The sequence below is a fragment of the Aythya fuligula genome, chromosome 1 (assembly GCF_009819795.1).
Source record: "Aythya fuligula isolate bAytFul2 chromosome 1, bAytFul2.pri, whole genome shotgun sequence".
NCBI lineage: Eukaryota > Metazoa > Chordata > Aves > Anseriformes > Anatidae > Aythya > Aythya fuligula.
The window spans coordinates 56,802,570-56,816,985 of NC_045559.1; the positions used below are offsets into that span (position 1 = coordinate 56,802,570).

At 44.2% G+C, this 14,416-nt stretch overlaps 1 protein-coding gene across 1 annotated transcript; it reads right to left on the reverse strand.

The window, feature by feature from the left end:
* Positions 1–7,550: 7,550 nt before the first annotated feature.
* Positions 7,551–8,729, reverse strand: ASCL4 (achaete-scute family bHLH transcription factor 4). The gene has a single exon (XM_032207491.1). The coding sequence runs from the start codon at positions 8,621–8,623 to the stop codon at positions 8,057–8,059; it is 567 nt and encodes a 188-aa protein (XP_032063382.1). The 5' UTR covers positions 8,624–8,729; the 3' UTR covers positions 7,551–8,056.
* Positions 8,730–14,416: the final 5,687 nt, after the last annotated feature.

Consider the following 14,416-nt stretch of genomic DNA (forward strand, 5'->3'; position numbering starts at 1 on the left):
CAGCCTGGGTGATGCTCACGGGCAGGCTTATCTGTGAGCTCAGGATCTGCTGCTGTTCTCAGCACAGCTTCAAGAAACGGACCACGCTGTTGCTAAAATGGAGGAGAAACCCAGTGCTGAAGTAACCTGGGTTTATCACTTGATTCCCAAGCCTGCTGATGGTGGGCTGAGCGCTGTCATCACCCCCTGCTCCCCAGCCAGAGCACAGCCTGTTTGCAGCAGCTCAGCGCTTTGATAAGGAATACGCTCAGAGGTGCTTGGCAAAGACTGACAAGGAAAGATGAATGAGGGGTGATGGTAGGCAGATAACTGTGGTGTGGCTGGGGTGCAGGCAGACAGATATGCACTGTCATGCAAATGCTGTGGTCTCAGACTTTTTTTTTTTTTGCACAATGACTGGTGGTAAAATCATGTTGCTGCTTCTTTTTTGATAGTTTTTTTTTTTATTATTTGTTTGTTTATAATTTTGCTTATTAAATAGCTTCCTGCCTATCTCCAGCCCAGATGCTGCAAGGCACATCCATCTTCACCAAGATCAGCACATAGCGTGGTCAGCAGAGAGGTGTAAGGAAGGAGGGATGCTAAGGTCAGGCTGCTGTATGAGAAGGATACTGATTACACAGCCAGGCCATGGCCCTATACCCTTGCCCCTCTAGCAATAGCCAGAGCTACAGGGGTGAACAAGACAAAGAGAGGAAAAGAGAACTACAGAGACTGATGGACAGTAGCAATATGTAAATAAACTTCTGACTCCTGGCATGCAGGACAGAGAAGGAGGAGGAGGGAGGAAGAGTGGTGCTCTTGGAGAAACTCCTCATTTAAGAGAGAAACCTCCAGTGCTTGGACTCTCCGCATGCTCCATGCTCCTCATCATGGTGCTGGGCTCCTCCTAGCCTCTCTGCTATTCTGTGTTCCTCCTCCAGGATGAAGAACCAGTGTCTGGTTCAGTCCCAGCCTGCCCCACCTCTCACTTCTGGCTCATGACAGAGACCACAGATGCAGCAGGTCATGGCCACATTTGTGAAGGGTTCCCCATAGTGGCCACAGCCTCTTTGCTGTGTCCTCCCTGAACTCAGGGCACCCTGAGCCATGGGAATGAGGAAAGCACTTTAAATGGTAGAAAACACCCACACGGGCTGGTGGGGTGTCAGGCCCTCTCTCCAGCCCTGCCTATGCTTCCCTTTATGCCCTGGCTGAGGAGGGTGACTGCTTTGCTTGCTTTTATTAGCATTTCTGCTATGCAAGATCTCACAGCTCTTTTTCATCTCCACAGGGTTGGCCTGCAAATGTGTTATATGTTATCACGTTATCTTCAAATCTTTTTTTTTTTTTTTTTCTCACAAGTTAATCCTCCCCAAAGGTGTCATATCTAATTTGCTCTTATTTCCCTGGTTTCAGCCATGCAGCTAATTTGATATCACACAGTGTGCCACACTTCAAAACCACTTTCTCTTCTCCACCTCATCCTTCCTCCTTCTCCGGTGTGAAAACACCACAGCACACACGCCTGTGTTTGTACATCCACCTTATTTTATTCATACATTACACAGTTTATTATCAGTTTCATTCATTAAACATCAGTGAGCTTTAATGCCACTGGGTGTGGGGATGTATAGATCACCTCCATACGAGTTCCCCTGGGACAAGACCTCTACAGCTTAGTCTGGGACTTCTTCAGTGCTTCTTAAATTTAAAGAACTACATCTAGAGAGTGGCATAATATATCATAATGCTGGCAGTAAAGCAAATACAGAAAAAGACCAAAAAATCCATTTATTAAATTTTTAATCTGTCAGCCTCTCATGGTTCACTCATTCAGTTTCCTCTTCTTGAATCCAAACCCCTCTCAAAGTACTTATATTTTCATCCCTTGTCCCCAGCAGACAGGACAAAAGGCAGCATGTTCTACTAGTGCAAAGCACGTTTGCCTGCTGATGCCCGTGGGCTGACTGGCCATCAAGCAGGCCAAACTGAAAAGAGAATTTGATCTAGTGGCAATTTCAGAGACATGATGGGACAGCTGACGTGGCTGGAATGTGGTCGTGGATGGGTATGTCCCACTCAGGAAATCCACAGTCTTAGTGGTACTGGCCCCTTCAGCCATATCTGAAGACAGTGGCGGTAATGAACCAGGTCTTCAACCACCCAGCTTCATAGATGAATGCATCGACCTTGACAAATCTCCTTGGTTTACACAAATGCACCAAGTTATGACTGGAGGTGGCCAAAGAGTGGGTGCACTGCCTGCTCTTTGTGTTGCCCCAGGGTTTGTTGGGCGGCATGGAAATCTGACCCAGCATCGAGCACCACAGCTCATCAGCCAGAGCCATAAGCCCTCAGCTGGGCTCCCCGCCTCTGCCCAACCCCTTATTTTGTCAAGAATTGGAGAAATACGATTTGTGTTTTGAGACTTTCTTTTCATGGGGGTTTGTTGAAAAACAGGCAGAGGATCAGAAGCTTTAGGGGATGGGAGCTCTCACACACAGTGTGTTGTCTAAGCTTTGTTTCCACTGGAAATCAGACTAAAACAAAACAAAGCAAAACAAAACAAAAGACACACACACACACCAAAAAAACTTTTTATTTTTCTTTGTCTGAGATTTGCAAGGTGTGGGACTGTGAGCATGCATGTGGCTCCTGGTCTCCGCAAGAAAACTCAGTAGTAGGACTCTGTTCCAGGGCTGGGCTGTGGGTACCCCAACATTTCCAGCTTGTATGCATGCAGCTACTGTGTTTCTTAGGAAGGAACGGTTCTTTTGTAAGCTACGACAAATAAAAGGAAGCCAATTAAACTAACCTTTTCTTGTGCTTGTCCTTTGAAGTGCATCCAATAAACCCAGCCTGTGCATGTACCTGCACTATCTGTTCCTGAGTTGGGTTTTAGCTGTTATTCACTTCATTTTTCAGCTCGTTTTGTAAACTAGGGAAAGGTTTTCTCTTCTGAGGCGGTACCTCACTGCCAGGCTGGAGCTCTGAGCCTCTGCCCTCACCTCAGCCCAGGCGTGGTGGAGGCAAGGCTCCGCAGCCTTCACGTGCTCGCATGTAGCTGCCATGGTGCTGGGCCTACCCTGAGAGCATGCTGCATGCTCAGGCCTTGGAGGGATGAGTTCTGGCAACTACAGTGATAATCCAGCATAGCTGGGCCACCAGGTGACTCTCACACAGGGCTTTATCCAGAAAGAACAGCTCCCTTGAGCCCAGTGAGAGGTGTAATCCCATAAAGGCCTAGTGGGAAGACTGCAGCGGAGCAGAGTGCTGTGGCACTGCAAACAGGGACTCGTGTCTCTCCCCAGGCCTGCCTTTCACCTTGCCTTTCAACATGAGATATGAGAGGGCAAGGCTGCTGAACTGGCAATGCTAAAACACAGCCTGTTAAATCCCACCCACAGACAATGGTAGGTCAGAAAAATAGGAATATTCTGACAGGAATAACCACGAAACGTGGATATGAGTGGGTAGGGGAAGGACACTGGTGACTAAACAAGGTGGCCCTTTCACTCCTGAAAAGCACCACCAGCCTCTTGCGCAAAGCATCAAACGACCATTTTGTTCCCTGTTGACTTTCCAGGGTCTTGGCTCAGGGTAGCTGCCCTCACTCCCTGGAAAGAAGCATGTTCTCAGTTCAGTCAAAAGAATGCTAGTTGTAACATTTTCAGCCAGCTCTGGAGCATCTTCTGAGCACTGCCATCTTGCCAAACTGCTGTAAATTGCAAACTAATGCTTTTGGCAGTCTGCGCTCATTTCACCAGCATCCTAACCTGACCCTGTCTGTATCTGATCCTCCATTGACTGCATGGAGATCCAGTGAGGTCCATCCAACTTTGCTGCTCCCCACTTATCTGGAACAAATTTCTCTCTTACTTTGCAGCTGCTTACCTGCATGCTGAGGGTTACTACTGACGAGGTACGGGCTGAGGCTATATGAGCTTAGACTCTGTTTTGCAGAGACTGACTTGAAACCTTTTGCATCCATAGGGATTGACCTGAGCCAACCTCAGCAGGGCTCTCCTGTTGGTAGCACTTGAAATGTTGCAGATCTTTTTTTTTTTTCCTACTTCCAAGTGTTCTGGTGGCAAATGTTTTCAAAGATTCTTTATTTTTCTGTGGCTGTTCCCTGTTCATTTATTCCGGTGAGATAAATTGACCCTGATTGCTTTACTGAACATGAGTTCTCTGCAGTGCCTTCTGGTTTTCTTTGGCCACGTTATTGACACTGAGTAATATAACATGAAAGGAGTGCAGACAGGCTTTTACAAAGAAATCAGCTAAATAGCTATTAGAGGATTAAAAGCAATCCCATGGCCAGGATTACACATCTTTAAAATGCTGATAGTATCAAGGAGCAAATGGATTTGTAATTTAATGGCAGAAGAGGGAAGATGACAGATGCGTGGGTTTTTTCACATTTGATAGAAAGATTAAAGTGTCTGAATTTTGTGTGCAGGAGTTTGATAAAGCTGCAGCATGGTTGCCTAGGGATATCAGTGTTCACCTCTCTTGTAAATAGTGACTGCACCACATGGAGAGAACTCTTCTGGTCACCATTTTTATTAAAACTTTAACTCTCAGGGTGACAAGTTGGATCATTGTCTGCTTTCAAAGTCTCATAATGATACACTTTAGAAGCTTTGAAGAAAACCTTTGTCTAGACAGAAACAGCTTAAGAAGCTTTTGAAATGTAGCATTCACTTGAAATCTTTGTTGACACACGTAGGAAGCGCTGATCCATATTTGGGAAATCTTTACCCGTCTTCTACTTCCCTGTGCTAGAGGTGTGCAACAGGTTTGCATGCTAGCAGGAACTCAAGAAAGGAAATATACAACCTCCCTAGGAGCGGTTCAACTGGTCACAGATTTTTTTGCACAGAAAGAATTTCATTTTCACCCAGAAACTCATTTTCCTTTAAAATGAAATTAAGCTGCCTGTGATATTCTAGTTTTTGCAGCTTCATTATTGAGGCTGGGTCAGGAGGTGCTTTAAGGATGTCTCCAGAGCTGTTAAAGAGTGAAATGTGAATTCTGCAATGTGTATATAAATGCCTTCTTACTGATATATTGACTTTTTAATCAGTCTCCTTGACTTGAGGCCCAGGGGTCTTTCTCAAAACATGGTTTCACAATATCCAGGCTTGGTTCTGACTGTAGAATATTAAGGATATGCAAGACATAAACCAGTCCCATCTAGACATGCAGCAGATCAGCCTGCACCGCACATGGGAAGGGTCATCCTACAACAGCAATGGTCAAGCACAGGCCCAGAGTGGAGATGCTCCCCACTTGGTTAGAGTCCCCTTGAGGCACATCCCATGTGAGATGAAGCTAAAGGGGGCAGAGCCATGGCTCAGTCTGCTTCTCTGTCCATCTGGACTAGCTGATCACTGAGAAGGCAGCAAGCCCTACCCTCCCTCTGGGCTTTGGAAACACAGGATTATGGCTCTTGGATATGTCAACGCAGAGGTCAAACCTCTGTGATAAGCATCTGACCTAAAAATGTATTTGGAGAGTTATCTGATGCTTCCTGCCTGGAAAGTAACTGGCATTCTGGTCGTTTTTATTTGTACTGGTTTAGTTTGATCTGGTTACTTACTGTCATTATACGTATGTATGTTAACTGCTTTTCATCTTCAAAGTGCTTTACAAACAGCTATGTGTTTCACAGAATTTGACTCAGGTACTCTGAGGAAGCATGTATTTTTTCACAGATAACAGAGATTTAATCTCTGTGTAGATGGAGAAATGCAATCCAGACTTGCTGATAGAGTTACCACTAGTTACCATATTTCCAGAAATCTCAAAACTGAGTCACAGAGAGAGTTTGAATCTCTTCCCAGAGGCCAAAAAGGAAAGAAGAAAAGACATAAAAATAGTAGAACCCTGTCAGACATTCCTACCACTACCTTGCACTTCTCCCCTTTCTTGGATAACAAATATGAACGCTTATGCACCCCAAAATTAGTGCTTCATCTCTAGATCCTTAGCGAGAACTGTCCAGGTAACTGTGCTTAAACTCTTTGGGTCTGGGAAACAGACCTGCAGAAGTAACGGCTCTTACAAAAAACAGAATAGTCTTTAGAAAAAGAATAAAGGACAAAGGTTGTGACTGCCACTGACATTTTTTACAGTGCCTCTTCAGTATGGTCAGGCTGAGTGAATGATCTGAGCCACTTGCTCTCTTAGGCTCTTTCCTTTTCTGAATTGTGCGTGGTTTGCCTAAGCGTCTGTTTTTCAGAATTATTGGCTGTGAATTAAGAAAAAATAATTGGGATCAGAGCTCTAGCAATAGCTAGACGCAAGTCACTCCACCGCAAGTACATGAAAGCAGGCACTCAACGGCTAAAAGCGTGCAAACATTCATAGCAGTATTCTAGAAATCAGCACGTTATTTTTATACCTAATAATTTTGATCAGATGCCAACAGCACAAGCCACCTCCCTATCTAGGTTTAAAAATCTAGGTTAAAAAAATTCGTTTCATAGCTAGTGCTTTATCTGCACTTCCTATCCATTTTCTTTATTCTTTGCTGAACATTCAGGGTTCCTGCAAGCAGTGATGTCCCATTCATTACCCACTGAAAGTGAAAACAAACAAACAGAACAGACAAACAAACAAACACCACCAAGCCACAGCCAGGATATATTCCTTTTTTTTTTTTCCTTTTTTTTTTTTTTTTATTTAAATGAAATTTACGGACACATTTGAGGTATTTAATCAGTATGTGTTCTCACTTACACACAAGTATTTTTTCAGGTGGTCAGTCGGCATATGTGAAGGAAAGACAAAAAGATACAAAACCATTTCACCAACATGAGGCCAAAAAAGAGCAGACGTTTGACAAGTTTGTGCAAAATGTATGAGTAAGAAGGAGCTTACCCCAAATTCAGAATCAGATTTAAGCACATAGGTAAATATTAATTAAATCTGGCCTTAGAAAAACAAAGATTTTTTGAGGAATTTGGAGAAAAGTTCTCATTTTAAGTAGACATTGTCCAAATTATAGGTATTTCATATATTTTGAGACATCAGTTTGAAAAGGTGTATTCTTTGAAAAAGTAATGCAACATTCTGATCAAAAGGAGAAATGTCTACATTTTCATGCAGATATAAACTGATATATTTAATGTTACCCTTTCTTTACATTAATTTAATGTACATTTCTGTACCTTTCAGGACTTAACCACCACAGGAACACATTTCTAAGCATATCATCTCTGAGCTGCCAAAAAGACACAATCAGGACTAGTTTGTGTACAACTCTGTTTTCAGAAAATAAAGAAACAGGCTGGCAACATTTTTCTGTATCACGAAGGGAGCTTTGCTTTTATAGGTGCAGTTTTACAAATCTCTGTCTACCACTTTCCAGAATGGATTTGAGTGAAAGGGTCAGACTTTCTTTGCCCAAAATTTATCCTTTGGACAATCACCAAATAGAGTCCAAAGCATGAGTTGCTTCTTTCACTTTAGAAGAAGCCGTAAAAGAAATTAATTCACAAATGTAGGCTTATTTATTAAAAAAATACTGTCTTTTCAGAAGTAGCAGTATTTTTGTGGGTTTTCTAAGAAAAATGTTGGGAAAGACATGTCATCTAGATCTTACCTTTCCCATTCCAAATGTTTGTAATCCGGTATGTCTCAGGCTAGCAATCAGGAAAAACAGACAATAAAACTTAAAGGAGGAAGCGGGATAAAGCGGAGGGGAGTTTCCTGAAATGGATTTATCTGGTTTTGCTGTCTCCTCGAGTGAAAGGCAAAAGAAAACAGACAAACAGAATAAAAGCTGAATGAAAAGTAGAAGGCAAAAGTTGCTTTGGTTTTAACAAGCCAAAGTTTAGTAGCACAGCTGAAACAACCTAAGCAATATCTATTTGCTTAAGAATCATCTTTAAGTTTTGTGCAGACAACATTTAAAGTCCTTCGACAGATTGAAAATACCTTTATCTTTTTTTCCTAGCTGTTCTCCCTTTTCCTGGTACTCGTTTTAATCTGTAGAAAAATCCCTGGGGTTTTAGTTTTGGTTTGCAGCCGATCTTGAAAGCTTCTGTCTCCAGGGGGCCATTTCCTAGCTGCCCGCCTCCTCAAATTCACTGTAGGGGGATGAAGCTGAGGAGGTTTTAGACTCCCCATCGCTGTTGCACTCCCGCAGGGGACCAGGACTGGGACCATCCGGGAGCTCCTTGGCGGAGAGCGTTTCCTTACTGTTAGACCCCAGGGGATGGCAGTCCAGCAAGCTCTGCAGGTGCTTGATGTAGCTGATTGCAGCTCGCAGGGTCTCCACTTTGCTGAGGCGCTTGTCAGCAAATTCTTTGGGCAGGTGCTCCCTCAGGCGCGTGTAGCCCTCGTTCACGCAGCGCACCCGCTGCCTCTCCCTCTCGTTCCTCTTTCGAATGAAGGCAGGCTCAAAGGAATAGTCATAGACGCCCACGTAGCCAGGGAACGGGATGTAGGGGATGCGACCTGCGTGCCCGCCGTAGGCTTGCTCCCAGTAAGACGGGTCCAGGTGGAAGGGAACCCCGAAGGGCTCTCTCAGGGGGACCCCGTGGGGATGCACGTGGCTGCTAGCCAGGGACATAGCTCCCGAAAATGCAATCCTGTTCAACAGTCCATCACCATCTTTACCGCTGTCCATGCTCCGTCCTTTCTCACCAGCGCAAGGTCGGCTCCTGAATTTGGCTTCCAAATCTCGGATCAATCCAAACGAGGAGGAAACATTTGTACAGGTACTCTGCCCCGCAGGCTGCGGATTCCCCCTGCGGTGTGTAAAAACTCAGATCTCAATACACCGCGAACAACTCATGAGGTCCACTCCGTGCTTGGCGATCAGCTCTAAGGCTTGATGTTTTTATAGATGCAGGATGCCAGCTAATTTACAGACAGGTATTGAGGACCATCACTCCACACTTTAAACCCTTCTTTTCCTCTGATCTTCATATTTCAAAAGATAATAAGAGGGTTCCTGTGTATTCCTTTTCTCCCTGCTTGAAATTATGACCATAGGAGTTAACGCCAAACATAAATAATCTTCCAGGCTCTAAACACTTCTCATGTATTGTAATCCACAATACCGTTTGATATAATTGTCTCCAAAAGCTGGGTAATTTGCAAAGTTTACAGGGATCTTCAAAGTTTTGGCAGAACTCCTCCCTTTCAGGAACCAAGGATCTTCTGTCATCTGAAAACTACCCAAAGGCTTTTCACAATGAAATCCAAAAGACAACTGCAAGCTTTGTTGTTTCGGCTGCTCTGGTCTAACTGAAACAGCTCACGAGCAGTTTGCAAAACTTATACGGCACGTCTCTAGCTTTCTGGAGAAGCTGAGAGATCTTCAAAGGAAAGAGTGCTCTCTTGTGGTTGCAAGTCATGTCAGATCAAGAATGCTTTTGTGCAAGCACAAGAGGAAAACTGCTTTCTTCACCCGAACAGAGGCCTTATTAAGAAGTACGAGTTCCACAAATTGAACACGAGCATTTTCAAAAAATATGCAACGTTGTGCCTGTCTCTAGTCATTGCAGAGCTGTTCTGGTCAGCACCATAAGCACCTGCCTCAGGTAGTCAAATATAGAGATTGTGGCCTGGTTGGCTGCTCCAGTGTAGCTGTTTCTAGATGTTCATGTAGATAGGGGCTTACTAGTGGGACCCTACAAAGTGCTTTAACTGGGGAGCTGAAAATCCATCTCAGCCGTGCCAGATCCTTGCTGCACCCACCAGTTTGCCTGCAGCTTGCCAAGGAGTGGAGGTAAAGAAAAGTAAAGGACTTTTGGCAGCGAATTTCCTTTCTTTTTTTTGCCACCATCAGTTTGGCGAGTTGAACATTTTGTCTGGGAGATCTGTGGGAAGGGATGGACGTGAAGAGGTACAGGCATGCAGGCTCTGTTAAAACTGCTCTTTTGCTCAAAGTGAAAGTTTCCGCCCTGCTCAGTCTTTCATGCCAAACAGTCCCTGAAGCGTGAGTAACTGAAACAACATCCTCCCCTCTGAGAAACACATCTATGTCTCTGCTGAGTCAGAAACCTGCAGCAGTGATGTCAGCGTGCGTTTTCAAGTCAGCTTCTGTAAACCTGCTGGCCCGTTCTGCAGCTTCAAAAAAACAATGCTGCAGGAGCAGTCCAGATAGTAATCTTCAAAGCGTGATGAACGTACACGGAGACTGTTCCAAACACGTAAATGAGAACAGTCCTCTACTCTCATTTATGCCAGGGGCAGGATCAGCACCAAAATGGCTCAAAATCCTGGGCAAGTATCCATCTACTTTCACCTCCGTCACCAACGTTGACTAGCAAGAGATGGTGACTCAAGCTGAAGGTTTCGTAGCATTACCTAATGGTTAGCTAATGCATTTTATGAGAAGTTGAGATCTTATCCAGTCACAACCAAACGTCTTTCTAAAATGTCTGCCATTGTTTAGATGGGAGGGATGGGTGTGGGGCCAGAATTACTGGGGAACACCCCGTGGTATGCACAACTCAGTTCAGATCAAATAATCAAGACCCCTTCCTGCCTCTTAAATATCTGTGGAGACTCTTGAATGGCATTTGTTTTTCAGCATCGCTTGCACTATGAATTTTGCTGTCAGAGAGGTGTCTAGCAGAAGTGTTTTCAGGACAGAATTTTTAAATGAAAATATTGCATTCACTGTAGCACTAAGGTAGGCAAGGACTGAAAGTTTTCTTAAAGCAAAGAAGATGTTGGCCTCTAAGCAAATAAATGAAGTAGGAAAAGGATGTTTGATGTGTGCAATTATTCTATAGGAAATGCTGTTCTCTGTCATAAGCAGCACAAGCAAAGACCTTCCCCAGTCTAGGATCTTTGCAGCAGCACACAGGGAAACAGCAGCGTCCCTCTTGGGGCTCTCAGGTGACAAAACTTTTCACAGCTCTCCATGACCCTGCCAGAAGTCCGGCCACATTCAAAAGGCAGGGTTAGGTTTCAGTTCTGTCGTCAAAAGCACTATTCTTTGCTGCCAGGCTTCTTTACCGTGTTTACTGTAAATGCAGGTCACCTGCACTTCCCAGGGGGTCAGATCTGCACCTGTGCTGAACAGACACCTGCTCCTCCTGCATGAAAAACCCACCTTGTTAATTGCTTAGAGAAATACACAGAAAAATATATATATATATTACAGGTGAATGTGATCTGTTAACCCGTGTGGTTGAAAGAGATGGTCTCACAGCAGAGCCTGCAGGCTGATCGTGTTTCTGAGCAAGAGAAGCAAGAAAACAGGCCACAAGCACTCGCTGGGTGTCCTATCTTGTTGACAGATCTCGTGTCACTCCCTCAGACAGGGCTTTGCCCCTGGGCAGGGAGCCACACAAGGCAACACACCACGTGTCCCGTGGCAGGTCCCCTGTGAGAGAGCGAGGAGGGTGAGGGCGATGCATGGTGCTCATACCGACCTTCATGCAGTGCAGGTCCTTATTGATGTGGCTTCGTGCACAGGCTTGGGAAAGCTGCAGGACTGGCCCACGTGTTCTTTTTAATTTGATGAGCAGCTAAAGACTGCATGGATAACATCCCTCTTCTAAGAAGAGCTTTTGATCCTCATCCCTAGAATTAGAATTTTCCCAAATCGTTAAGAAATTAGAAGTTTCAATTACAAATTAGAAGTTTCCCAAATTAACTTCTCGTCACACCTTTGCCCGGATGATGCTTTGACTCCCGAATACCACATCCTCCAAGCTGAAAGGAAGCAGAGGGCCTGGCTGGCTTTCTGGGAGGTAGAAGTCAGGTGTAACTCACTGCTCTACGAATGCAGAAAAGTCCTGCTTCAGAGTTGTTGCAAGAGGATATTCCAGCTCTGAGGTTCTGGAAGCTGTGCTGTTTCCACTTGTATCACATGTTTTGCCTTTTTTTTTTTTTTTTTCTCTCAGTACAAAGTTTAAATGGGGACACTGGGACATTCCTTACATACTCTGTTGCCTGTGGCATTCAAACAGGTTTCCTTCTTTTTTTTTCTTCTTTTCCTTCTGCTTCTTTTTACTGCACTATATGCACCTAATTATCCAGCCAAAACTAAGAGAAAATATTTCCCACATACATAAAAATAAAACATCGAGGCGTCTTCCTTCCAGATATAACTTAGTTGTGGTTTTAACTGCATATATCCTAACACAGTATCTACAAGAACGTAATCTTTGTACAGAGGAACCCTCGACTTGTTCACTCGCTCCCACAAGAATCATGAATAATACTACTGACATTTTTGTGTTAGAGTGACTGCTTTGAATTACTTTGAATTACTCAAAGCAACAGATTCTCCTTGACACCACGTCCCTCGGCGTCTCAAATGAAAGTCATCACTGAAAATATTGTAATAGAAACACAAGCGTCGGCTGAACACATGCAAGTTCACCTACTTCCCAACGGATGAGGTCTCAACTATTTTATCTGTGAACCTGTTACTGAGGAGGAGGAAGAAGAAAACACATCAGGAGTTAAAAAAGGAACCCTCACAACATTATGCATTTCTGACATTTTACTGTTCTGTAATTATACTGAATTCCAGTACTTATTATATATATTGTAGATTGTCTGGGCTCTTACAGTTTATTAACAGATATAAAACTGAAATTAACTGTTTCTCATGTTAACTGCATATCACAGAATTACGGTAAAAACTGCAATTTAGATTGAGATTGAGGAATTTAAGAAAGAATTTGTGCTTTGCTAATAGTTCTAGCAGTGTGGGCCATCTCTCTCCAGCTCTTTAGCTCAAAGGGAGTGCTGCATCTAAGCTACAGAGGCTGCGTGCTGTGACTTTAACCAAAATATGGGTGGGCATGCAAAGTGCTAACAACCCCATAAAAGATGGAAGAAAATCTGGATATGTTAAATGGCCGGCCTCAACCATTGTTGTTTGCACAGTTTTCACCCAGTGTAACTGTGCTCACCCTGAGAAAGAGCCCCAGGCAGGTGAACAACAGCAGGAGAGGATGGCTGTGACACGAGGGCATGGTCCTGCAGGACTTCTGCTCACGCCGCAGAGAAGTACTAACGCATGCAAACTGCATCTTCTCCCTGTGATTTCAAGAGTCCCCCTTATTTTTCAGGATGTCTCCAGGATATTAATACAACTTGAAAAATAGCTCTGTAATTTGTTCTCACGCAGCACGTACCACACAGCAAGTCAATAAACTAAGCTTTCAGGGGACGTGGTGCAGTTGTCTTATCAAAACACTTCACATATAACACCTGTTTCATATATAAAAAATATCTTCCCTTTCTGAAGAAACGTTTCTGAAATGTGTTTTATCACAATACCTTGGGCATGCAGAATACGTCTCTGCAGACACAGATTAATTTCTCATTCAGTGACACTTCACAGTCCCACTGGCTTCCTTTGATACTGGTGCTTTACGCCAGCAGTTAAACTATCGCTTGTTCAAGGGAGGAAAGTGGCTACAAGAAAAGCTGGAACCCTGAAGAAGTCATGCTTGCCAGTAGGAGAAAATACTTATCTGCCTATGACTGCACCCAATCTGGCTCCTAGGTTCAAAGTATTACTATCAGCTCAGAGAGCTGGAATAATGTGAGGATTTCAGAGCAAGGCCAGTTCTCTGGTAGGACTGCACTGTCGTAATTGGCATTAAGACGAGCTCAGGGCTTGGGGTAACCTGGTGTTTCAGGACAGAGTTGAGATGTATTGAGAACAACTGTGAAGTTGCAAGGATGACAAGGGAAAATGTAATGTCTCCAGTCATCTTCTACGTATTAGAGGATTCGTGTGATGGAAGAGACTTTGGGGCTTGTAGCTGTTCACCAGAGTTTCTAAGAAAGATGCACAGTATTAGCAGCAGTATTAACCATATGAATGTGTGGTACTACACTCAAAAAAAAAAAAAAATAATAATAATAATAATTACAGTTAACCCCCCATCACGAGCTTTACAGTCTGTAAAGACCTGAGGCTTTCCTTCTGACTTGGTGAGACCTTTTTTTTTTGGCTGACTGAGAAACACTTGGTCACAGTTAGAGCATTATTTGGCTTAGTGGAGAACCTGAGGGACTCTCACACAGGTGGTGCTCTAAGAGATGTCACTCCTTTGGTGACAGATGACAGAAGCCTGGCTTTACTTCACCTTAAAGCGGTCCTCTAGAAGGCAGGCATCTGGTCTAAACTAATCACGTAGGTCCCAGATACAGGCCAGAGACAGCGAGACAGCTCCATGGGGGATCCTTCTCACGCTGACCCCGAGATGGGACGAAGCACAGCGTGGAGGTGCCTCATTTTCAGACAGCTAAACCCTAAAGAGAGGCTGTTTCCACCCCAAAAAGAACCGCTTGCTGCGTACTGAACTGCAACCACCCTTCCAGATTGTATGTTTAGCGTTTTATTTAGAACACGGGGCAGCCGTTCACCCCTTTACTTCAGCACCGCTTTGGGCAGGGACGGGGGGGGTGTGGGGGATAACGGGGACATCCCAAA